This window comes from Petaurus breviceps, unplaced genomic scaffold (assembly GCF_028583685.1).
Source record: "Petaurus breviceps papuanus isolate PSGF00001 unplaced genomic scaffold, PetGlider_PUasm1.0 178, whole genome shotgun sequence".
Classification (NCBI taxonomy): domain Eukaryota; kingdom Metazoa; phylum Chordata; class Mammalia; order Diprotodontia; family Petauridae; genus Petaurus; species Petaurus breviceps.
This window is the reverse complement of record NW_027185777.1, coordinates 18,628,919-18,653,147: the sequence shown is the minus strand read 5'-3', so window position 1 is coordinate 18,653,147 and position 24,229 is coordinate 18,628,919. Positions and strand designations below refer to the sequence as shown.

Below are 24,229 nucleotides of genomic sequence, written 5' to 3'. Positions count from 1 at the left end.
TCATTTTCCTGTTTTGTCATCTTAGCCAATCTGACTGGTGAGATGTGGTACCTCAGAGTTGTTTTGATTTGCATTTCTCTAATAAATAGTGATTTAGAGCATTTTTTCATATGCTTATAAATATCTTTAATTTCTTCCTCTGAAAACTGCCTTCTCATATCCTTTGACCATTTATCAATTGGGGAATGGCTTGTATTCTTATAGATTTGACTCAATTCTCTGTATATTTTAGAAATGAGTCCTTTATCAGTGACATAGGTTGTAAAAATTCTTTCCCAATTTTCCACTTCCCTCCTAATCCTGGTTGCATTGGTTTTGTACAGAAGCTTTTCAATTTAATGTAATCAAAATTATAGGATAATGATATTTTCAAATGTATTACATGTGTTAGAATTAGTTCTTACAACAATATAGAGACTATTAGTGTGTGTTTTTTTAATCACATGTATTACTAATCTTTCTTAATTAGGTTATTTTATTGTTGTTTAGGGGCTGAGATACATCATCAATTTTTATGAAATGCAGCCCAGTTATTTAGACTATGATTTTGACAAGCCCAGCTATGATTTTGGAAAATAAAAGTAGTTTGATAGCAAAAGCAGTGAATTTAATAAATTCTATACTTGGTTTAATGATAATTTCATCTTTTAAAGAGTGGAGGAACTGAGAGGAATTATTTTCTAGTTCTGATGATCACCAATAGGGAATCACTAGTTGCTGGGACAAAAATAATAGGAACTTTGTGTGGAGGAGACTCCTTGGGGTTTGTAAAAGAGAAGAGGAAAATCTGTTCTAATCTGACTTGCATCCTACATTTTAGAAGCATAGATTTCAAAGGATTCAGAGAAAGACCAAGTGGGATCTTCTGGACTTAAGTTTTACAGGAAAGTTGGTTGAGGGAGGCTAGGAAGTTCTCAGGAATAACATCCTGAGGACAAAAAGAGAATTAATTCTGAGGAAAAGGATGAGAAGAAAGGGAGTTGTCTAGAGAGATGATTGTAGATGCATAGAGAATTCATCAACCAATATAGACTTTTAATAGATATAGGGGAAAGGAAGCAAGGTGACAGAAGATTAATGTAGAATCATGGCATAGTCCTATAAGAATATTGTCAGGAGTGCTGATGTTCAAGATGAGCTGAGACCAGAAAGGAAAAGGTTAGTTGTTGGTGATGGTGTTGATAGTGTTTAAATAGCTATATTGGGGGAAAAAGGATCAAGAAAAAGGCTAGGACTGATACACAGGGTCAAAATGACAACTATAAGTGACCCCTGAGAAGTGGAGCTGTTAATTCTCTTTGTTCACATTCTGCCATGTCATCTTTGTAGTAGAAAAACAAAAATGTATAAGAAGAAGGTATAATCTAAGATAAGTAGGAGAATAATAAGACAATATTTACCTGTTCTTTACAGATTTTAAGTTGCCAAGCCCAGGTGACTTAAATCTCCTGGTACTTTAAAAACTGGTGTCTGTGATTGATTGCTAACCATTGTCAGGTATATTTGAAAGACCATAGAGAGTAAGAGGAGGACCACAGGACTTGAGAAGGGCAACTGTTGCTCCAGTTTTCAGGAAATAGGTAGGAAATTGTAATCTTCAAATTATAGGATTTAAACCAGCATTGTCATTGAGAACAGGCTATTCCAGATTAATTTTATTTCCTTTTTTGACAGAATTACTAACCTGGTAGATCAGTTGAATGCTATAGATAAAATTTACCTTCATTTTAGTAAAGTGTTTGTTAATCTATTTTTTGCTATTCTTGTAGAAAGGTGGATAAATATGGGTTAGATTTTAGTACAGATGTATTGATACTAAATTGGTTGAATAACTGCGCTTGAAAAAAGAAACGTTGACAATTAATGTCAGCATTGACAACAATTTACAATTGATGTCAATATTTCAGGAGAGTTTCAGTGGAACTGTGCCTTGGTGTGTGCTAACATTTTTATCAGTGATTTGGATAAAGACATAAATAGCTTATGCTATTTTATTGCACTTGCACACTTACATAATTTAGAGATTACAGCTAATACACAAAATGACAGAGTAAGAATTCAAAAAATCTTGACAGGCTAGGAAATTATACAGGCTTTAATAAGTTGAAGTTCCGTAGAGAAAAATGTAAAATCTTACACAGGTTCAAGAAATGGACCTCAGACACCCTCCCATCATCTTTCTTTGCAGAGTTTAAGGTCCTATTTGTGCAGAATGATGCAGATGCCAGACTTTGTTAAGATGTTTGTCAGTTTTGCTGCATTGTTTTTTCTCTTTTTAATTTAAGAGGTGGCTGTTAGGGAAGGTGAGAGATGTTTAGAAATGTACGTGATATAAAAACAAAATATAAAAAGTTTAATTGACTTCACAAGTACAAGATGAGGGACACATGGTTAGTTTCAGTTTTTCTGAAAAAAGATTTTGGAGTTTTAGTGGACTGAAAGTTCCTTATCTGTAAAAAAAAATGTGATATGCCAGCCAAAAAACCCAGATGTACTCTTGGTTTTCATCAAGAGGCATTTCTTCTATGAATAGTTCTGCAGAATTCTGCCCTGCTAGTACCACATCTGGAATACTGTATTAAGTTCTGGGTCCCACATTTTAAGGACATTGATAAGTTGGAAAGCAGCAGGAATGGTGAAGGGCCTTCAATTAGTGTAGTTTGAGGATTGGTTGAAGGAACTGGGCATGTTTAACCAGGGAAGAGAAGAGAGAGAGATAGTAATAGCTGTCTTCAAGTACTTAAAAGACTTGGAAGAGGATTTAGATCTGTTCTGTTTAGCCTCAGAGGGCAGAATCAGGAGAAATTGGTTAAATTTTCAGAAAGGCAAATTTAGCCTTAACGTCAGGAAAAATTTACTAACCGTTAGAGCTGTCCAAACGTGGATTGAGCGGCATTTGGCAGTATTAAGTTTCCTCCAGTAAATGATCAGATGACTGTTCATTAGGGATGCATTAGAGGGGACTCTTGTTCAGTTATGGATTAATCAGAGAGGTCTTTTCTAGCTCTGTGATTCTAGGATTCTATGATAATTGCTGTTGTCCTTGTTATTATTAGAGGAGAACTGTGTCTTGTGGTTTAAGCAAGTGAGGGAAAACTACATGAATTTTGGGGAAAACATCAAATCAGCTTTTGTATCTATACCATCAAGGAAAATTAACCAGGGGAAGGGGCCAACATTAGACCATTTCCTTGATAATCAGTTTTTATGGTGAAAATATTGGCATGATCATGGTCTAAATGTTCTGAGACATTATATATACTCATCTGTAGAATGAAAGGGTTGGACTAGATGACCTCTGCAATGCCTTCCATCTCTAAATCTGTGATCCTCTTTGAGTTTTGAGGATTTTCAAATAAGAGCAAAAGAAGGTGCTTTTTGTTTGCTTTTATTCTCCTATCCTGACAATATCCTTCCATCTTATACATCTCTTGATGTTATCAAATGGGAGTATTGATGAACCAAGACCTTATTACTATGCCACATACAGTAACTAGTCTTTGTCAGCTTCTTTGGGCTTTCTTGATAATGAAAACTTAACTATGTACAGTGCCCAAGCGTTTCTATTTTGACTGTGTTTAACAGAAATGTTTCTAAGACATTATATTTTCCTGTTTTCTTAAAGAGTATACTTTGAGCATAATTTATATGATCTACTATTATAACCTTTTGTTGATTTTATTATTAGGGTTTGTTGAGAGTCAAACATGGTATAGTGGAAAGAGATGACCTTGGAATCAGTACAACCTGGGTTCCAGTCCTGCCTTTGATGCAGAAGTTCCTAAACTTATTTGGCCTACTACTGCCCTCTTTAAAAAAGTTATTCAGTCTCCCCCAAATCTATTCTTTTTTTTTTTAACCCTTTAGTAGTTTTTTGAAATTTCAAAATAGACATTTTAAAAAATAACATTTTTTTAAAAGACACCTTAAATGTAATAATTTATTATGAAATTGTGGGGGGTTTTCTTGCATTAAAATTTTGATGATGCAATATTGCATCATGTAACTGTATAGTATTGTATTATAAACAAATTATTACACGCACATATTCCTGCCAGTGAATGCTGGACTTCCCGACAATGCTCAACATACTTGCCTGCTAACATTTGCTTGTTAAGACCTGTAAGCAGACTTGACCACTGATCAGTTATACCTTGCTTTTTGTGTGTTTATTTGAAAAATAATGTAATCACTATGACTTTAACTTTCTTGCACAACAGATGAAACATGTATGAATGGTTTTGCAAAATTTTTCTTCTGTTCCTTTATGCTTTCACCATCCCCTTAGTTTTACTCAATACCCTCCAATTGCAATAAGAGTGAGAAGAGTTGAGGATGATACCTAGGTTGGGAACCTGAGTGACTGGGAAGATGGTGCTACTCTGGACAGTAATAAATAAGTTTGGAAGGGAGAAGGGCTTTGGGGAAAAGACAATGAGATCAGTTTTAGACATGTTGAATTTAAGGTATCTGTAGGAAATCCTGTATGAGATGTCCAATAGACAGTTGGATAAGAATAACTACCGTGTTTCCCCGATAATAAGACCTATCCCGTAAATAAGCCCTCCCCTTACTGTGTAAGATTCCTCTAAAATAAGCCCTCCCCCGAAAATAAGCCCTATTGAAATTGCTACTGTAGTGAAGGTGATCCCCTGCGCTGCACACTACATTACGGTACCCTCTGTATGCACTGTGTCCTCCCCCTCCCCCCGTGAAACGCACGCCACGCTCCGAGCTGCATCCAATCAGAGCTGCAGCAGTGAGTGCGTCATCCTGTTCTTCCCCAGTGATTTGCTTATTGAATAAAGGTACATTTTTTTGTTCACATTTACCTGTTTATTAAAATTGCTGTCAATGTTCATTAAAATAAGCCCTCCCCTGAAAATAAGCCCTCTGGTGTTTTTCTGTCCAAAAAATTTAATAAGACAGTGTCTTATTATCGGGGAAACACGGTAGAGGTGAAGAGAGGGGCTAAGGCTGGATAAATAGATTTGAGAATCATCATAGAGATTAAGATTGAATTCATAGGAACTGATGAGATCACCAAATGAGATAGTATAGGAGGAGAAAAGAAAAGAGCCCAGGACTGAGCCCAGTGGGACACTCATCATTAGAAAACAGCCAGCTTTGCTGGAGGAAGATCTAGCAAAGGAGACTGAAAAGGAATAGTCAGGCAGGAGGAGAACCAGCAAAGAGTAGTATAAAGGACAAGGAGGTGATCTGTGGAAAAGAGCAATTTTCTTTCCCAATATTCTATCTTGTAATGTGAAAAATGTGAAATATGAAACACTTATTGTGTTAGAAATGAGGTAAGCTGTATTGTTCTTACTTGATAAAATTTATGTGTTTTGAGTTTGTAGATGTCATTTTTACTTTGATACAATATTTTAGGAAATATAGGTTAAATAAGAGGGAATTTAAGGTTTGTTTTTTTTTTCCTACCAGGTATTTTGCCAGTTGATCCAGTTTATGAAAATTATGTTCGCAAAGTGAGAAACTGTATTTTTTCTATTGTTTACCCTACTCCTTTCAAATCAAGGATTCATCTCGTAGCAGTTTCAAAGGTTAGGCTTTTTTTTAATAGTAAAAATAAGAATACTTTATTCAAGTCCTTGAAACATTCATTAAAAAAGGATAATGTGTTCTATCAGAGTTTAATATATGTAGTGGGTAAACTATTGCTTTTGTGTTTAATTTTTTCATGTACCTTGATGGTCTTAACAATTTTAAAAATGACCATGTAAGCATAGTATCTGATTTTAAGTTTTTTTTTTTTCCCAGCACTAATATCTATTGAAAAATGCCATTGTGGGGCTGGGAATAGGTTAAAGTTTCATATAACCCTGAAACTATTCTTTACAAGCCAGCTCCAAGCTGTCCTCCAATGATATAATCTTATTCTGTGATTCAAAATGAAAAGTTGATAATTTTTCAGTTGCATAAAGGTCTTTGCCCTGGAAAGAAAAGCAGTATTTTTTCGGACTATAACTAATCCTTATGAATACAACTTTAAGGAAAACCCCCAAAACTTTCCATTGAAGTAGAATTAGATTTTTTTCCTTGTTTGTAGTACTTGTTAATTAATGCATGTAACTAAACTACCAGATTTTCCAGATATTATTGATAAATATAAAAATGAACAGATCTTTTGGATTATTATTAATAGTGCACTTATGATTATCTTTTCCTTTTGTTTCCCTTTGTTATCAGTACTCTGATAGAAAATTAGTAGGCCTATTTACATTTTTAATATTTTTTTTTAGGATGTTCTGGAAGATATTTTGGACCTTGATCTTTCTGTTTCAAAAACAAATGATTTTATTCAACTTGTAAGTGGTGAAAAGATAGTATCTGGCTCTATTCCATTGGCCCATAGATATGGAGGCCATCAGGTAAATCTAATATTGCTTCTCTGACATCAAAATGTAAACATTTTTTAGAGTTTCCATTCCAGTTAGGAAGATGTTGTTCACTAATTTCTTTGGTCCAGAATACTGAAAATTGAGCAAGAATGTTTTAGTACATATATATATATATATATATATATATATATATATATATATATATATATGTATATATATATATATATATCACCATATATTGCATCACTGTTGGAGTTATTATTATGATATTTTCTAGCTCCTAAATCATCAGAATGGAGCCATAGAAAAAGTGGCTATGAGGGTATCAAATCTCTGTGAATTGCTTATCCCTCTGAGAAAAGATTGTCTCTGTACAGAGGTCAGTGTATGAATGTATCCTAAGGCAATGCTTACTGATTCCCATGGGCCCCTTTTGAACAGTTTTTCTTCCCTTCAAGGAAAACCTGTCCTTATATACATTGGTACTTAAGGGTTCATGATCACCATTTTGCCTTAACTTGATGGGCTCAGTTGCAGATGTGGTGGCCTTTTGCTGTTTGAGGATCAGCTCAATGGTCTTCTGTACCCTTTGGATTTATTTATGCATTAACTCCTTTGGGGATAAATGGGCCTTCTGTCTTTGACAACCATAATTCCTCTGAGGGCCTGATAAAACGTTGCTGTTGGGCAAATTACTTCTCCCCTCATTGTGTTTGAGTTCACATATCTGTTGAATAACTGGTTGAACTAGATGACCTCTAAAGTTTCTTCTGGCTCTAAATCTATTATCCTGTGATACTTATGAAACCCAGGTTCATGGAGATTAGGAGACTTGCCTGTGCCATATCAGAGGTGGTATTTGGTCTCCTCTCATTCTAGATCTCTTTCCATTATGGCATACCATCTCCCTATTAAATACCAGGGAAGGGCATAAGTTTAGGACAGAGGTGGGGAACCTGTGGTCTTGAGGTCACATGTAGCCCTCTAGGTCCTTAAGTGCAGCCCTTTGATTGAATCCAAACTTCAAAGATGTTGTCAAAGGGCTGCATTGGAGGACCCAGAGGGCCCCGAGGCTGTAGGTTCCCCACCTCTGGTTTAAGACTATAGTAAAGCATGAGATATTTGAAAGAAGACAGTAGCAGAGTGCTCAACTATGGATATAAAAAAAGGAAATTAATTAATGTAGGGTTAGTTGTTGTAATGGGAATGTAAATTTGTTAGATCTTCCCTGCCCCTAGGCTAAAGTACACCTGGAGCCTGGGGTGGGGGAGGCTTGTTTTTCAGCAGATACTTCTTGATTGGCCAGTGAGTCAATAAGGTTGTTACATTCTCTGAGCCAGGAGAAGGCTATATAAGCCTTGATGTGTAGCTTTGTTTTGGGGCTCACTTTGAGAAGTGTTCTGTGATTTGATGAAACTCTGGGCTAGCTGTGGTCAACAGCCTCCCGGCTTTGAAACCCAGATGTTGTTTGGTATGGATGTAATGGTTGGACAGTTGGAAATCTGTCTACTTGATCTGTTTCTCTGTCTTGATAATTCTGTCTGTATACTCTGAAGTTCAGGGTGCTGACCTTTTTCCCCTGATCTGGGTAAACGATGCATATGTTTGACTGATTAAAGTAAGCTTGTTAACCCATTTTGAGTTGCTTTCCTTTATCAAAGCAGATCCAAGAACCTGTGTTGGCAGCCACCCTAGGGACGCTGGGGTGCTTGCTGCTACAGTTGTTCAAGCCCTATCACTCTCTTTTGGGACTAGCTAATATTTACTTAGTATTTCTTGACTATTTTGTGTCTCCCTCAAACTTGGGCCCCCAGACAGCTATTCCATATCCTGGACATTTTGTAAGTTAGTGTCAACTCAAAAACCATAGCTTATGAGCCCCCAGTGGATGTTTTTTCTAATTGGTAAAGTTAGCCAAATGGCAAACTGGTTCAAGGCAAAAGATATTTAATAAAATAGTATAGAAAAATAAATGACAAGAAAGATTTCACCTTGCCCTCATTAAACAGGGGTAAAGACGTACTCTTTCCTACAAGTTACTACACAGCTGGTAGGGGAGATAATAACTCATGTAGGGAATGTATGATCAATGTATGATCACAGATACAAAGTGACATATATAGGGAAGATGTATATCCAGGGGACACCTATGGAGGGAAGCTAATTAGCTTGGGAATGTGTATGGAGGGGCAGATAGGAAGGAAATATGTGGCCAGGGAACATGGATGGCTGAGCAACTCTCAGCTCCAATGCTGTAGAACCACCCCTATCCTTAGGTGATGTCGTCATGCTACTTTCTCTTAGGTGTTGTTGCTGGCAGCTCTCTGCCATGGGTCATTTCTGTTGAGATGCTACTGAACTTTTCTGATGAGTTTCTGCTGCTGTCTGCTGCTGTTTTTGCTCTTCAGCAGGGATTCAATTCCTTTACTGATCTGTTGCTTCAGTTGCTACAACCTCTGCTCCTAAAAAGCTTACAGTCTAGGGCTTTTAAACTCTGGCAATGCAGTCCTCAGTAGTCACCCAGTCAGCTAGCTAGAAAAGCCCTTAGACATTTTACATTTTTCAACCATTTTTTTACCTTGAGTATATCAATAGGAATTCTAATTTGTCTCAGAGGAAGAAAATTCTTTTCAACCCCCAGTGCTCTGCAGCATTGGAGCTGCAAGTTGCACAGCCATTCATGTTCCTTGATGACATCTGTTTGCTTCCTATCTGCCCCTCCACACACATTCCCAAGCTAATTGGCTTCTCTGCATATGTTCTCCTCCATAGGTATTCCCTGGACATGATGCCAGTTGTGGTCCTCACAAATCACAGGAGCTAGGTGGAGAATTTGATAAGGAGTTTGTGTTCTTTATCCCACTTTTTTCCCAACCCCACTCCTAATTTCACACTAATTCCAGATCTCTCTCTGGTCCTAACTGTACCAAGTTATCATGCATTGATAGCCACATGATGTGGTGCAGGGTAGCAGCAGCTGCTTTCTTTTGCCTTGTGTTACATCATTTACATAGGTTAACGGGAGTTTAGGGGTAACTGGTGTCAACAGAACTTTACTATAAAGTATAAGTATAAAAGGGATAACACAAAATAAGCACATAAAACAAAATCTTAGAGTGGGGCTTGAGCACAAGCACCCTATCATTCCCCCCTTGAACGAATGGGACCTCTTACGGCAGGGACAGCTCTACATCCAATTTCAGCAGTAAGTAGCTATGGAAGAAGAGACCTTCACCTCTTGCCCCAAGATTTGGGGCCCCATTAGTTCGAGGGGGGGATGATGGTGTGCTTCTGCTTAAGTCCCACCCTAAGATATTGCTTTATGTGCTTATTTTGTGTTATCCCTGTTATATTGTTGTAAAGTTCTATTGACACCAGTTACCCCTAAACTCCCATTAACCTGTGTAATGGATACAAAAGATCTTGGGGCTGAATGTAATGGTAATGTAAATGGGAAGCTCTTTCCCATCCATTAATAGGTCCATGTGACCTGCTTGAGTCATATGGAAGCCAGAGTCACATGAAACCTGTGGTGGGAGGAGCTTGCTGAATGGGTAGAGCAGAGTCCAGAGGAAGTTGGTGAGAGCAGTTAGAGGGGAGGGAGAGAGAGAGAGGACACAGGGAAGCAGACAGCTAGGATTGTGAGTAATCGTTTGTGGGAATGCTCAAGCAAGGGGAAGGCTTTGGGATGGTGCTGATCCCTTCAGTGATAATGTATATTAACTTCTTTGTTGCTATCATGGATTTAGTTTTTTGGTGTTGGGATTTGACTTTCTGGTGTCTGAATAAATGTTTTGCTTCTGTCTTCTGTATGGAGAGTCTGTTACATTGAGCAATTCAGAACTACGCCTGCATATTCATAGTCGCCATTGGTGCTGTGAATGTTGTCTTGGTGATACAATTACATAGCTCTAACTTCTGCCATTCTCTCAATAGGAAGATACTCTTTTGAGAATGAAGCTTGAGTTCCTGAGGGTGATACCCTTGTTTCTTCTTTTTTTTTTCTATTGCAGTTTTGAAATTATATTTAGATATCACAAAAAACAAAGGATAAAATTCACCCCTTTAAGTTACATAATGCAAAATGGAAGCATCCCATTGTTTCAAAGGTGATGCCATTGTTTTTTGACCTGTAATTTTTCTTGGATGTCTCCAGCTCCCTGACCCACAATCCAATCCAAAGACAACCAAGGCAAGGAAGATTGGTCTAACTAAACAGAATTAATATCCACTGATAGATAACACAAACAACAATGGAAGTCCTAAATAGCCAGCTGTATTTTCATGTGTTAGTGGCTTTTCTCCTTGACTGTCACAGATTGCTTTCACTTTTTTTCTACAAGAATATGTATGCCTGAGTACGTGGTTCTTGACCAGGTGTGCATCCAGAACTCATAGTTAGTGGCCTACTTCTGGCAGGTAGCATTTACCTTGACACTAGTCAGAATATATGAATAGACAGTTGTCTGCTCAGGTTTGAAATTGAGCTCCATAGGCAGAGTCTAGGAACTTAGAAGTGACAATCTACTTCAAAGCCAAGGAGAGTAGTGTCATTGTTAGTAAGTCTTTACGTAACAAATGTAGGCAGCTTATGGTTCCCATTTTTCTCTTAGTATAAAACTGTTCCTAAGCCCTCTAAGCTTAGGTGTCAGTGTCAGTGAACAGCCTAAAGAGTGTGCTTAGATTTACATAAGCTAACCCTGGTGCATGTCCAAGACAGTTGACTAAATACTTAAAATTTTATTTATATTTCTTATCCCAAAGATCTACAAAATTTAGTCTGTGCTTTCTTTTCAGGCTTCGTGAACTGCAAAGCTAGTATATCTTAGAACTATAGAACTTCATTTTTGGAAGGGACCTTAGGGCTAGTCCAATCTTGATGCAAAAACAGTCATTCATGTAGATTTAGTTCACTTAATATTTCAAAAGATCTGTGGTTTTATCATTATGAGTTTTATAGGCAGTATCATGATTGGTTGGGGCTATAAAAATTCATTTTGTGGAAATATTTCTGTGATGATCCTCTTTAAACTTAGGCTAGTTTTCAGGTGGCAGTCTCTCACCAGCCCATACTTGAAAGTTTTTTCTGTCTTGGAAAAACTTCCAGAGTTTTCACTTAACTGGCATAGTGTTTTTTGTTAAATTTGGTTTGTTCTAGACCTGCACTATTATTACTGTGGAGTACGGAAACCCTTTCCAAAAAGACGCAGATTGTCAGCTCTTCTCTAGTTTGTAAACTTAGAGAATTGCCCATTGTCACTCAGCCTATAGAGTAAATACTGAGGGGTTAGTGTGGTGATAATACAACCAGTATTTGTGACAGGCAGGGCTAGAACCCTGGTGTTAAATGCACTGTACTATAACTGCCTCTTTAACATAGTCTTCAATAACGGAGGAGGACTTTATGCTACAATATAGTACTAGGGTATTGATGTTAATGTATGATATGTTTAATTGGTACCCTTAATTCACTAATTATGCAGCTTTAAAGGCAACAGAATTTTTTTTTCTTTCTGCCTTATTGTATTGTTCAGGAATCGAATTACACCTCAGACTTCACATTTTGCCCCTAGATTGAAGATTGTCAGTTTCAGTGTCTTTCAGATGGATGTTATTAGATGACCATGTAACTAAAAGTTAGCTGACAATGCTTTACATTTTTCTCATTTAGGGCCAAGTCACTCATTATTGTAACCCCAGCATGACTTAATATCTAACATCCTTTTTTAGCAATGTCATTTAAAAAAACTGAATCTCAAGATATGTAATTAATTAAAGATGACTCTGATCATTTTAATTTTTTTCCAAGTTTGGAACCTGGGCAGATCAGCTTGGGGATGGGAGAGCCCACCTTATTGGAATATACACAAACAGGTATCAGATGTTTTACAGAAAAATATTTTCCATTTGTTTGGGTAAGATAAGGGGACATTCTAATGTATTGATTTTCTTTTGGAAGGTATGGTGAAAGGTGGGAACTCCAGTTAAAAGGCTCGGGAAAGACCCCATACTCACGGTAGAGTCTCATGCTTTTTATTCATATAGGTAGAATTGTAACGCATTTAAACTTTCAAATATAACCTCTTATTTTTAACTTTCTGTAGAAATGGTGATGGAAGAGCTGTGCTGCGTTCCTCAGTGAGAGAATTTTTGGCTAGTGAGGCCTTGCACTATCTTGGCATCCCAACAAGCAGAGCTTTAAGGTAGCCCCCTACCTTACAGAGTTACCTCTGTAACAGTGATTTTGAAGTTAACTTTTAGGACTAGATGATGTTAACCGTCCAAAAGTGTTTACTTGAGTCATAGTGTAACTAACTGTGATAGTCACACTGTCTGCAGAAAGATAGTATAAGCTAACAAGGCTTTTTGTTAGAAGCCTTTTATAATTTCCACTATTTCTGATAAAAGAGCTGAGCTTTCTGTAGTGCTTAAAAATACAGTTATAACAGTTCAGCATTTTGCCTGCTTCTTTAAATAGTGGCATGGCTACAGCTGAGCTGCCATGATAAAAAGTAATTTTAAAAACACATCAAGTTAGATAACAGCAGAGCAACATTTGCAGTTTTTATTACTAAGCAACATTTTAGCTTATGAACCAGTTTCTTCTTTTCATTCATTTTCCTTCCTATATCTTCAACAGTTACGTAATGTAAAGACTAAAGAACAAAACACTTTTTTTTTAAAGCTAATACAGGTGTCTGGTTTATTTGTAAATATAACCACTGTAACTATAAGCATGTATTTTACTAAAAATGATTGCTCTGTGGCCTGTAAATTTTCTGTTTACATAATTTGTGGTGTAAAGTGATATTGTTTAAACAGTGGAAAAATTTTTTCTGAATTAAGAACATCTATGTTAGTGAAAATACAACTTTAAAAATGTTCAACATCACTTGATCATTTCTCTTTACTTTCAGTTTGGTTGTAAGTGATGATGATGTGTGGAGAGATAATTTCTACAATGGAAATATTCAGAAAGAAAGAGGTAATGATAACATTTGAAAGCACTTTTGGAAAATTGAGGCCAACTTTCACAAATGCAAAAAATATTGAGAATCATATAATTCTATGTTCTCAATAATTATATGCCATAAAGGTAAAATATACGTTTCTGTCCCCTGTACAAAATAGATCTATTTGCAGATAGGCATTCTCGGTCTTGTGAAGTATCCTTTGTTAAGGAGCAAGGCAACTCATTTTGGAAAAGTTTTCATCAAAATGGGAGAAAGAACAGAAAGATAAGCACCAACTCATGAGTTTGTTAGATTTTCTTCTCACATTACAGATAACTTACGTTTGGTCTTTTTGCCAGAGCAAAATTATTCTGTTTTTTATTTTATTATATTATTTTCTGATAAAACCAGCCCTCTCAGGTTTGTATGAATGAATGCAAGGCAGGGATTTCCCTTATTAGATAGTAGGTAACAGTTATATAGTGCTTTAAGATTTGCAAAGTAGTGAGCAATGTCAGGGGAAGTAGACATCCCACTTTTGGGGGCACTGCCTTGCAGGAGAGCCATTCTGTTGCTTTAGTATTCCTACAGGTGATAGTCCCCAGCAGGTTGCAGGTGTCTCAGAATCTAAATCTCCTGTAAATCTCCTTGAGTAAAGGACACATCAGTCAGAAAATTCTACCAGGTCTTGTGGAGCAAGCTAATCTATGTGCAGATAACCAGGACCTAACTACTTTCTAACATATATTTTTCAGATGCATTACCATTAAAATTTTCTTATACAGATAATTTTTTTTTTTAAAGCAGTTGGGGTTAAGTAACTTGCTCAAGGTTACACGGCCAGCTATTTTTGGGTGTGGTGCTGAGTATCTGAGCCCGGATTTGATGCAGGTCATCCCAACACTGGAGCCGGTGCTCTTACTCGCTGAGCCACCTGGCCGCCCCTGAGCAATTGGGGTTAAGTAACTTGCTCAAGGTTACAGGGCTGGGTGTTTCTGGGTGGGTGCTAAGTGTCTGAGCCTGGGATTCAATCTCCAGGTCATCCTGACACTGGAGCCGGTGCTCTTACTCGCTGTGCTACCTGGCCGCCCCCAGATAATTTTATTTTAAAGAAGTTTGCATGTTCTACCTTGTAAAATAGTTTTCTAATTTTTAAAATGTTTCTATTTAAGGTGCAGTAGTCCTACGCATTGCAAAATCATGGTTCCGCATTGGGTCATTAGAAATTTTGGCTCGTTATGGTGAACTGGATTTACTAAGGTCAGTAAGTTGTCTTCACAATATGATCAAAGACATTTTGATATACATATGTTTTCTTACATGCTAGTAGAGATATTCGGTTTTCTTGTGAGAGAAAAAAAGCATTCTGTGAGTAGGTATTTACTGAATGATTGCTTTTTACCCAGCTATGAGAACACAAGATGGCCCAACTAGGCCTGAATGCCTTACATTCTATTGTGACATAGAGCAGAGAACCAGAGTTCTGGGTGCACACAAACCAGGTGCAATCTTTGGAATGTCACTCTGTCCAAAGTCCCCATTCAGGGTTTCCCCTGGGAACAACAGAATTTAGTTCATTTGCTCCTATGCTGAGTTTCTAAGGATTTCAGCCTTTGGCTCATGTTTGAGTCTTTCCACAAACTGTTAACAGTCTTCAGTTTCTGTGCAAACACTCAGGCTAACAATACCCTGTGTATAGACTGGCTTTGCCCTATCTGACACCTGAAAACACACAAGAAAAGTCTTACACTGAAGGCTATGAACAGTCAGAGCAGTGTTTCTTCTCTCTTTCAAGTCTCCAAACTTAGAGCAAGCATTATCTTCTGGTTTAGGTTCCTTGTCTAGAGGAAAGAACTGGGGGTCCCCATCACTGGCTTCCTCCCACTACTCCTGTGCTTGTCTCACAGTGTTAGTAGAGAATGAGGTCTCAATTCACTTCACCCAATGGCGTCTCTGCCCCTTGGCTCTGCCTTTTCACACTGGAACTCCTTGACTTGATCTAGGAACTTGTCATTGTCCAGGAGCTTCTCTTCAATGTTCAGGAGATGTGGCTTTAGAATTCCTTCTCTTGGGGCAGCTAGGTGGTGCAGTGAATAGAGCACTGGCCCTAGAGTCAGAAGGACCTGAGTTCAAATCCGGCCTCAGACACTTAACACTTACTAGCCATGTGACCTTGGGCAAGTCACTTAGCCCCAATTGCCCTGCCCTCCCCCATGCAAAAAAAAAAAAGAATTCCTTCTCTTGTGTAGGAATTCATCCATTGCTTCACCACTGTGACTCTAGTAATTCTAGGTTATGTTCTTGCAGCTCCTACATTGGCCCAAGAACCTTTTCCTATTCAGACACTTGTGCGGTGATGTGTTTCTCTCCTGTGATGGGGTCATATAGTTTTCTGGAGAAGCATAGGCTTCCTCTGGAGACAGGAGAGCACCAGTCTCAGGTGGTAGCCCCTCTTTTACCTGCAGTTCTGGTTCTCTCCAAGAGGCTGGCGACCTCGCTGCTTTCCCCTGTCAAGGCACGTGGAGTCTTCAGGTGTAGCATAGTATTGTGGAAATGGAAGCTCCCCAGAAGGAAAGAGAGAGTTGTTTTAAACATTGGTAGGTTAGAGTGCCAGTCTTTTGTGTTTAGTAGTTTTCTCTTAGGTTAAATAAAGCCTGTCGATATATTCAGTGTATTGTTAGCCTAAGTGCTTTGTGGGAGCAAGCACTATTTTCTGTTTTAACCTAAATACAAGCTAAACTCTGTTTCCAGGGTAAACTGTTAGTGCAGCATTCTGGTCTCCCAGTTCTTAGTCCACTGTTCATTCCGTTGACCTCTGTACTTTTCATTGACCAGAGCCAGGTAGGAGCCATATTAGAGAGAACCTTTGCCAAGATCAGCATTTCACAATATTTTTGGCAGGCAATGGGCAACATTTTTCTAGGTCTTAAATAAGGGAAGATCTGAGAGGAACTCAGTTGAGTTCCCAGGAACTCAGTTACATTTTAGGAAGGTTGTGGTATCTCCTTTGACTTGTATAAGAGTAAAAGGTCTAATTTTATTTTTTTCTGTCATTTTTAATGTTTACTAGTGCATTCTGCAATTGATGTAAGTGGTTTTAAAGAAAGGTTCTATTTACATCAAAATATTCATAGCAACATTTTTGATGGTAGCAAAGAACTAGAAACAGTTTTCCATCAGTTGGGGAATGACAACAAATTTTGGCACATTCAGTATGGTAAAAAAAACAATAAATATCATGGCTACAGAAAAGCATGGGAAAAACTTATAGATACATGTATAATGAGGTAAGCAGAGCCAAGAAGACAGTGTATACAATGACTAACTATAATGCTCTAAAGAGTAACAATGGAACAAACCATAAAGCAATCACAAATGAACATTTCAAAATTATGAAGAATAAACTTGGTTTCAAAGAAAAAAATACAAGAAGACACCTTCCCCTGCTCTTAGGTGGGGAGAATGGGGGTATGTGGATGGTATGGATGTTCAACATTGAAAATAATGTCAATTTTTTTTAATATATTGATTGATTGATTTTACTGAATTTTTCATTCCTTTTTATTTAAAAAAAATCTTCGTTTTAAAAGAGGGCAGAGGGGGAGGAGGGAGAAATAGGGAAATCTATTTTTAAAAAGAAAATGGGTATAAGTAATCTAATACTTTATTCCCCAGAGCAGTTGCTAGAATGGTTTTTTTCCTTCCTAGGAAATTATTAAACTTTGTCATACAGGAACATTTTCCATCAGTAGATGTGAAGGATCCCAACAGATACTTGGTAAGCCTTCGAAAGAGGAATGAAATGTGTTCCCTTTGCCTGCCTAGAGGTTTACACGTATAAGAGTTTATATACTGAGTGAACAAACGATATTATGTAGCTCTGTGAGATCTGTAAGAGATAGATATCTGTTCTTTAGTGTGAGGTTTGTGGACAGACAAGTTGTCTTAGTCTAAAAAGTATCCAGACATGGGGGAAAAGCTCATAGTCTTAATCTATAGTTAAGTAGTTTGGAGTGGATTTTGGATGTTTGGAATGTTGGTCATTGATTCCTTTTTATTGAAGTTGATATGCAGAGCTTTTTATTCATATAGGAATCCTTCTATTAATATATTTTTCTTTTCTTCTTCTAATATATTTTTTTCTGAGAAATACTCCAATACATATGTTGATGATCCCTCTCACCATTCATGTAGAAATTATGTTTAATTTTTCTCAACAGAATTTCAGTGTGATAGAGAATATCATTTGGGTTGTTGTATATAGGGTTTTATGGGGTAACAGGAGGCAGAAGAATTGTACTTTCAGGTTTGGGAAAGAAGAGGTTTAGATTATTATTTTGACTTTTGTAAAATGAACAGAGTTGAACTAGATCATAAAATTGATATGCTGTGATGGACCTGGAAGTGAATGTTTCATTTTGATCATGAATGGAGAATCTCAGAGCTAGAAAGTTCTTTAAAAGATGTCATCATCTACCTGCCAGAAAGATGACAATCTGAGGGTTTTCTAATTCTCATTCATAGGAAACTTCCTTTTGCTAGAGTTAAAAGAGATAATGATCAAATGGTCATCATAATTTCTTTATTTTGTTTTATTTCCCTACTATTTATCTTCTTCTAGTTGAATACTTGTGTTTGTTAAATCTTTCCACAGAATTTTCTCCATATTCACAACATTACTTATTAGTATAATCCATTATAGGACATATTATTGAACAGGCCAAAAAAGATTTTTCTATTTGATTTCAGAATTTTTTCTCTAATGTGGTATCTGGGACAGCACATCTTATCGCCTCATGGATGTCTGTGGGTTTTGCACATGGTAAGTTATCTAGTTATATTGCATCTTTCAAATACTAAAATAGAATCCATTTTTTAAAAGAATTCACTTCGTTGTCATCCATATGTTTAGTTTTTAAAATTTTCCTTTAATATACTACTCAAGACTTTTAATGTACTAATCTTTACTGATATTTACCTTTATAGATTTTTCTCTCATTAAAAATATTTTGAACTGAACATTGTGTAGAAGAAAGGAAAAGGAGTACATGATAGATTTTAAAATATATATCTTCATTTTGAAGGGTAGGAATTCAGAAGCCCAGACTTTCTAAATGAGTAGGAAAATAAGTTCTGCCTTATTTCTGGATTTCACAGTCTCTTTCCTAATACTGTAAATCATACAGAACTAACTCTACTGGCAGTAATAACACTCATGTTACATTTGGGGATGACAGAACAGCGTTCTGTGGAGATCTGCTCTCATTGTCAGTGGCACTCAAGTCTGTGGGGAGTGGTCCTTCAAGAACCAGCTGCTTATGTAGAATTTTAAAGTTAGAAAAGGGTATCAGTATATGCAAAATAAATGTAAGGTAATTTGTGGTGGAAGCAGTCACAGCTAGGGGGGATTAGTAAAGACCTTATGTTAGGAGATGGCATTAAGCCGAACTTTGAAGGAAACTAGGGATTCCGAGAGTCAGAAGTGAGGAGGGAGAGCATTCCAGGCATTCAAAAAGGATGGGGATGGGAGATGGAAGTGTCAGGAGTGAAATACAACATGGAGGCCAGTTCCACTGGACCTCAGAGTATGCAAAAGAAAGTAATGTACAATAAGGTTAAAAGGGTAGGTTGGAGTCGGGTTATGAAGAGTTTTAAAATCCAGAGGCATTTGTATGTGATCTTTGAGGTAACAGGGAGATATTGGAGTTAATTGAGCAGAGGAGTGACATGGTGAAACTCTCTTTAGGAATATCACTTTGGCAGCTGTGTGAAGGATGGGCTGGAGTGGGAGAAATGTGACGCCGGGACACCAGTGAGGAAGCTATTACAGTAATCCACAGAGAGGTGGTGAAGACCTGAACTAGTGCAATGGCCATAGGAGTGGAGAGATGGCAAGTGGCTGATGTGAGAGGAGGTGGAGGTAGAGTCAGTAAGACTGAGTGACTGATTGCATGTGGGGTTTGAGGGAGAAGTAAGGAATGAAGATAGCTCCAAGATATATAGAGTACTCTTTTATTAAGTGATTTCCAGGGACCCTGTGGATTCACATACAAACAAACAAGATCATTCTTACCCACAAGAAGCTTACATTCTAATGGAAGAAGGTAACACATAAAGAAGAGCTGAGAAGTAGGGAGAACAGGGGAAGTCCAGATAAGACGTGGAGGCCCTGATGGTCCAGGCTAGTCAATCAGGAGAGTGGGCCTCATGGTAAAGGCTTCTTCAGGGTGAGAATGCAACTGGGGAGGTCTTCCTGGCCCCATCCTGCTATCAGTTTCTCTATGAGAAACACTGGAAATTTCCTTTTGTTGGCTAGTCTCTAATTTTCTCCTTAGCAAGTTGCTTTATTGATACCAGTCCTATTGAGAGAATATATTAGGTATTATCCATAACAGTCTTTAAATCTCAGGATGACCATCTGTCATTTCAAATATTTTTGAGCCCCCTACCTAGTTCTTTATGGGAACATAAACTAATTTTAGTATTAGTATAATAGGCAAAACAGAACCGGAAAGCATGTTATCATAATTGAAGGCTATTGCTATAGCATATCTCATCAAGTGATCACTTTCCGGTTTATTATTTCAGTCTTTTCATAACTAGATAGTTTTCTATTTTGAGTGCAAACTTACAGACTAGAGTTTTTGTATATGTATGTAATTTGCTATGTGATGGTATAGTGAAAAAGTTTTGCACTGAGAGAAGCCCTGAGTTCTAGTCCCTCTTATGTGACCTTAAGCAAATTTTTAAATGTCTTTTAGGCTTTAGTTTTCTCATCTGGAAAATGAAGAGGTAAAGCTGATGATCCTTGAGGTGTTTTGGAGTTATAAAATTTGATTACATAATTTGTGATGTTCATTTATTAGTTATAGAAAATGTTTTAGTGATGTTGCTTCAGAATTAGGTTATTTCTTTTCTTCTGTGTATCAAAATATCTTCATTTGCCCCCTCCTAATTCTTTTTCCAATTACCTTCCTTTTGTTTGTCTTATTCCAAATTAAATGGTGTTCCTTTTTAACTAAGTAGTCATCTATTAAGTGCTGATTGTGCCTAGCACAGTTCTGGGCCTTGGGGAGCCAATATGAGAAATAGAGGTGATACCTAAGGGGGACCAGAGTGAACACTAAAGACAAAATTTAGTTGGAATTATGTTTTCTTTGGGGTAGATCTTGTCTTTCTTGGGAGGATTGAAATCTTATTGTACACAAAATATAGATTAGTCTTAATTTTAAAACTTTTTTTCTTTAACTGTCTAAAGTTAACTAAACTATTATAATTGGCCAATGATAAAATTTTATGTATAAATACTTTATTCAATTTTCATAATTAATAATTTTCCATAAACTTCTTTGCTTCTCTATTCTTGATAAATTAGTAGGGTTCTAGAAATTATATAAACATATATAAATTATGTAATTATAAATCATATAATTATTCTGAATTTCTCTCCCAATTTTAGGTGTTTGCAATACTGACAACTTCAGTTTGTTATCTATCACAATAGATTATGGTCCTTTCGGTTTTATGGAGGCCTATGATCCAAGTATGTTTTCTGTATTTCATTTTACTATAAAGTTATCATCCTAAATTGATGACTGACTAATAGATGAGATCTAGCAATGATAGACCATAATAATGGCGAGCTATAAAAAGCATTGGCAGATTTCAGTTCGGTTAATTACTCCCTATGTGACCTTGAACAAGTGACTTAAATTCCCTCGGTCTGAGCTTTCTTAATTATAAAGTGAATGGGTTGAAATGGATAGCTTCTGAGTTCCCTTTCTGTTTAGAGTCTATGATTTTGTGATCATCCCAGTTAAATTAAAATAAACCAAATTGCTTTATATGAGAAACCGTGAGAACCACCAAAATTGTTTTTGTTTTGCACAGATATTCACTAGTACCCTACCTAATTATTTTTATTTTCTACTACTACCCATATCTAGGCTCTAAAAACACATATAGGAATATTTCTCCAGGATTCTGGGGAATGGGCTAAGTATGGTACTCTGAACTGAAAGTAGAGGAAGTTATGTTACCTGCTGCTTTTAAAAAACAAACATCAGTGTTTCAAATATGAGTATCTATTTTAACTTCAAAAAATTTCTCTGATCCCCACATCAGTAGTGCTGTTGTTAGTATACATTGATTGAGAAATTACATGACGAAAGCTGCTGTTATAATTCCTTTAAATTAATTTCTACTTTATTAATCATAATAGCATTTGCATATTTTTGTATCAGACTTATGATTTCAAAGCTATAGGGAATCTCCCAGTGAGGAAACATCCTCATCCAAAGCAAATCTAGAGCTGTTCTAAAACTTAGGGTCTTAGGGCAGGGAATGCTGAAGGATAAGTGACTTGTCCAGGGTGACCTAGCCAGGAGTTTTCAGAAGCAGGACTTGAACTCAGGTCTCTCCAACTCCCAGGTCAGCTTTCTCTCCACTATGCCAAGTTGGCTCTCTTTGAAAAAAATTGGAAATAAAAAAATTGTAATACATATTGTGTATAAGATACACTATAATACTGAGTTAATTTGAACTTTTGAAAAGCTAAATAAAGATTGAAGTAACAGTTATTAGTATACATAGGGTTTTTTGGAGTTAACTGAATATATAGAGCTATGGATATAAATAGAGATGTAGATATGAATATGGACACAGATACAGTCTTTCTACCTTTAACGCTGTTTGTCCAGTAGTATGATATCTGTGCAAAGGGTAAGAATTGCTTGGTGCTTTTTCTTACATAATTCTAAATAATTTTCCAGAGTAGTTGGACTAGTTCACAGATCCACCAATATCCTATCAATGTGCCTCACTTTCCCCAAGAATGACTGTTTGTTTTTTGCTATCTGTGCCAATTTTCTTGGTGTGAAGTGATACTTTAGGGTTTATTTTCTTTGCATTTCTCTCATCAGTAGTGTTTTGGAATACTCTTATGCATGATTGTTGATAGTTTGAGGTTTCCCATTTGAAAAACTTTGTTCCTTGGGGAATAGAGCTTCATCAGTTTGTGTTAAATAAGGGTGTACTTCATAGAATAAAAGACCTCCCCATTTCATGTCCTTTTCCAGGACTACCCTTTGAGAAGCCACTGAATATTTCTGTTTACTCTCCTTTCTGTTTATTTTCATTTTCATTTCTGCATATTGTTTTGCTTGAATCTATGTTTAAATGTTCCAAAGAAAGAACATTCTTATTCATTTGAATAAAGGAATCAGAAGTAGTTTGTCAGAAGTTTTTGGCAAAACTCTGATTCTATAATTGTAAAAACCTAACTCACCCATATGTAGATTGAAGTGAATGTTTGGGATTATTCTAGTGAACTGAGTCATCCAGCTATAGATGGTAATCCCCAGTGTATTGTCATGCACACGATAGATGGTAACAAAATATTAGTTGATAATGATGCTACCAGGTGAAAAAATGCAATGTCACTATAAAGTAGAAAAGATCTTCATGCAGTTAGGAAAAGCTACACCTTAAACTGGAAAATACAAAGAAAGGGAAAACAAAGTTGATTTTAAAAACTTCATTTAGATGGTTTTCCAGAGAGGCCATCACATGGTAAACTATTGGTTTAACAGATGGCACAACAGCCGACCCACAAATTAGGTAACGTTTCCAAACTAAAGCAATTCTAAAGCAAAATCATTTATAAGTTCCCATATGGTAGCTTTTATCATATTTGCGACATAGTCACCAAGACATCAAAGCTGCTAGCCAGCAAACTTCCATATAAAGCATAAACTATTTATATTGGCTTATACTCTTTAAGATAAAGCAAGCACTTTAGTGCTTAAAGAAACAGCAAAAGTATTTTTGTATGAAGGAAAATATCAATTCTCAAAGAATGTAAGATATTGTTGCTGTTACAGAAGAATATTTTGATACTTAAAAAGAGTAGGAAAAGAATTTTATTTTAACAAAGACTGCTACTATATGGATATGAAGAAGCACAGCTTTTAGGTAAAGACTCAAATGACCTTTTGAGTGATGTAAAATAATGCCTTGGTTATGTGTATACTGTTTGCTATTTTAAAGAGGCAGAAAAAAATTTTTATTATTAGAAACTGTGAGAAATATGAGTGTAATACAGATTGTCAAGAACACCCAAAGAGTTAGAGAGCCATGTTGAAGATTTCAGCTGCAAAGGATTAGGGTACCTTGGCTTATTTGCATATAATTGTTTTGTGACTACAGAAGGTAAAACTAAAAAGAATGAGAAATCATATAAAAACTTAGAGTCACTGGAAAGTCACTGAAAGTAAGTAATCATTCATTTAACCCATTAAAAGGACAGGAATTAGGCATATAATTCAAAGAACCAGATGTATCTTATATACCTGAAGACAGTTTTATTACATAGTGTCATCATTTATTTAAATCATGGTTATGTGGCAATCAAATTACCAAGGGAATATTTTATAGTACCAGCCAAAATAATAACAAAATATATTTTCAAGGGTTAGGATCTCAAGGGAAGCAGAAAAAGTACAAATGAATGAATTTTCATGGCATTACCAGACTTTAGACTATATTATAAGGCAGTAGGCATCAAAGCTATTTGGTACTATTTAAAAAAAAAACAGAAAAGTAGGTAAGTGGAACACACTAAGTGACAGAAGAAATTGAAAACAGTATAGTGCAATGTTTAATAAACCTAAGCATAAAACTTGGTAGAGGAAGGGCTCTTTTTGACCAGAACTACTGAGAATACTGAAAAGTAGTTTGGCAGAAATTAGGTACAGACCATCATTTTGCACTGTGTACTACAATTAGCTCAAAATGGATTTGAGTCCAGTACAGGTCATCACATGGGAAAAAATTAGAAGACAATGAAATGATGCAATATATAATATTACATATAATATGTAAGTACATAGCATATTAATGTATATTATATACAAA

General features: G+C 36.4%; 1 protein-coding gene across 8 annotated transcripts in view; it reads left to right on the top strand.

The window, feature by feature from the left end:
- LOC138159957 (protein adenylyltransferase SelO-like) overlaps positions 1-24,229 on the top strand; it is a 105,955-nt gene that overhangs the window by 6,581 nt on the left and 75,145 nt on the right. For all 8 annotated transcript variants that reach the window (XR_011168025.1, XR_011168024.1, XM_069086342.1 and 5 more), the window contains exons 2-11: positions 5,446-5,564; positions 6,264-6,392; positions 12,172-12,236; positions 12,322-12,378; positions 12,467-12,565; positions 13,280-13,347; positions 14,488-14,575; positions 17,024-17,093; positions 18,065-18,137; positions 20,775-20,858. Coding sequence is in view for 6 of the 8 variants with exons in the window: in XM_069086342.1 (XP_068942443.1) it covers positions 5,446-5,564; positions 6,264-6,392; positions 12,172-12,236; positions 12,322-12,378; positions 12,467-12,565; positions 13,280-13,347; positions 14,488-14,575; positions 17,024-17,093; positions 18,065-18,137; positions 20,775-20,858 (852 nt within the window). In the remaining 2 variants the exon portion in view is untranslated. The remainder of the gene's footprint in view (positions 1-5,445; positions 5,565-6,263; positions 6,393-12,171; positions 12,237-12,321; positions 12,379-12,466; positions 12,566-13,279; positions 13,348-14,487; positions 14,576-17,023; positions 17,094-18,064; positions 18,138-20,774; positions 20,859-24,229) is intronic.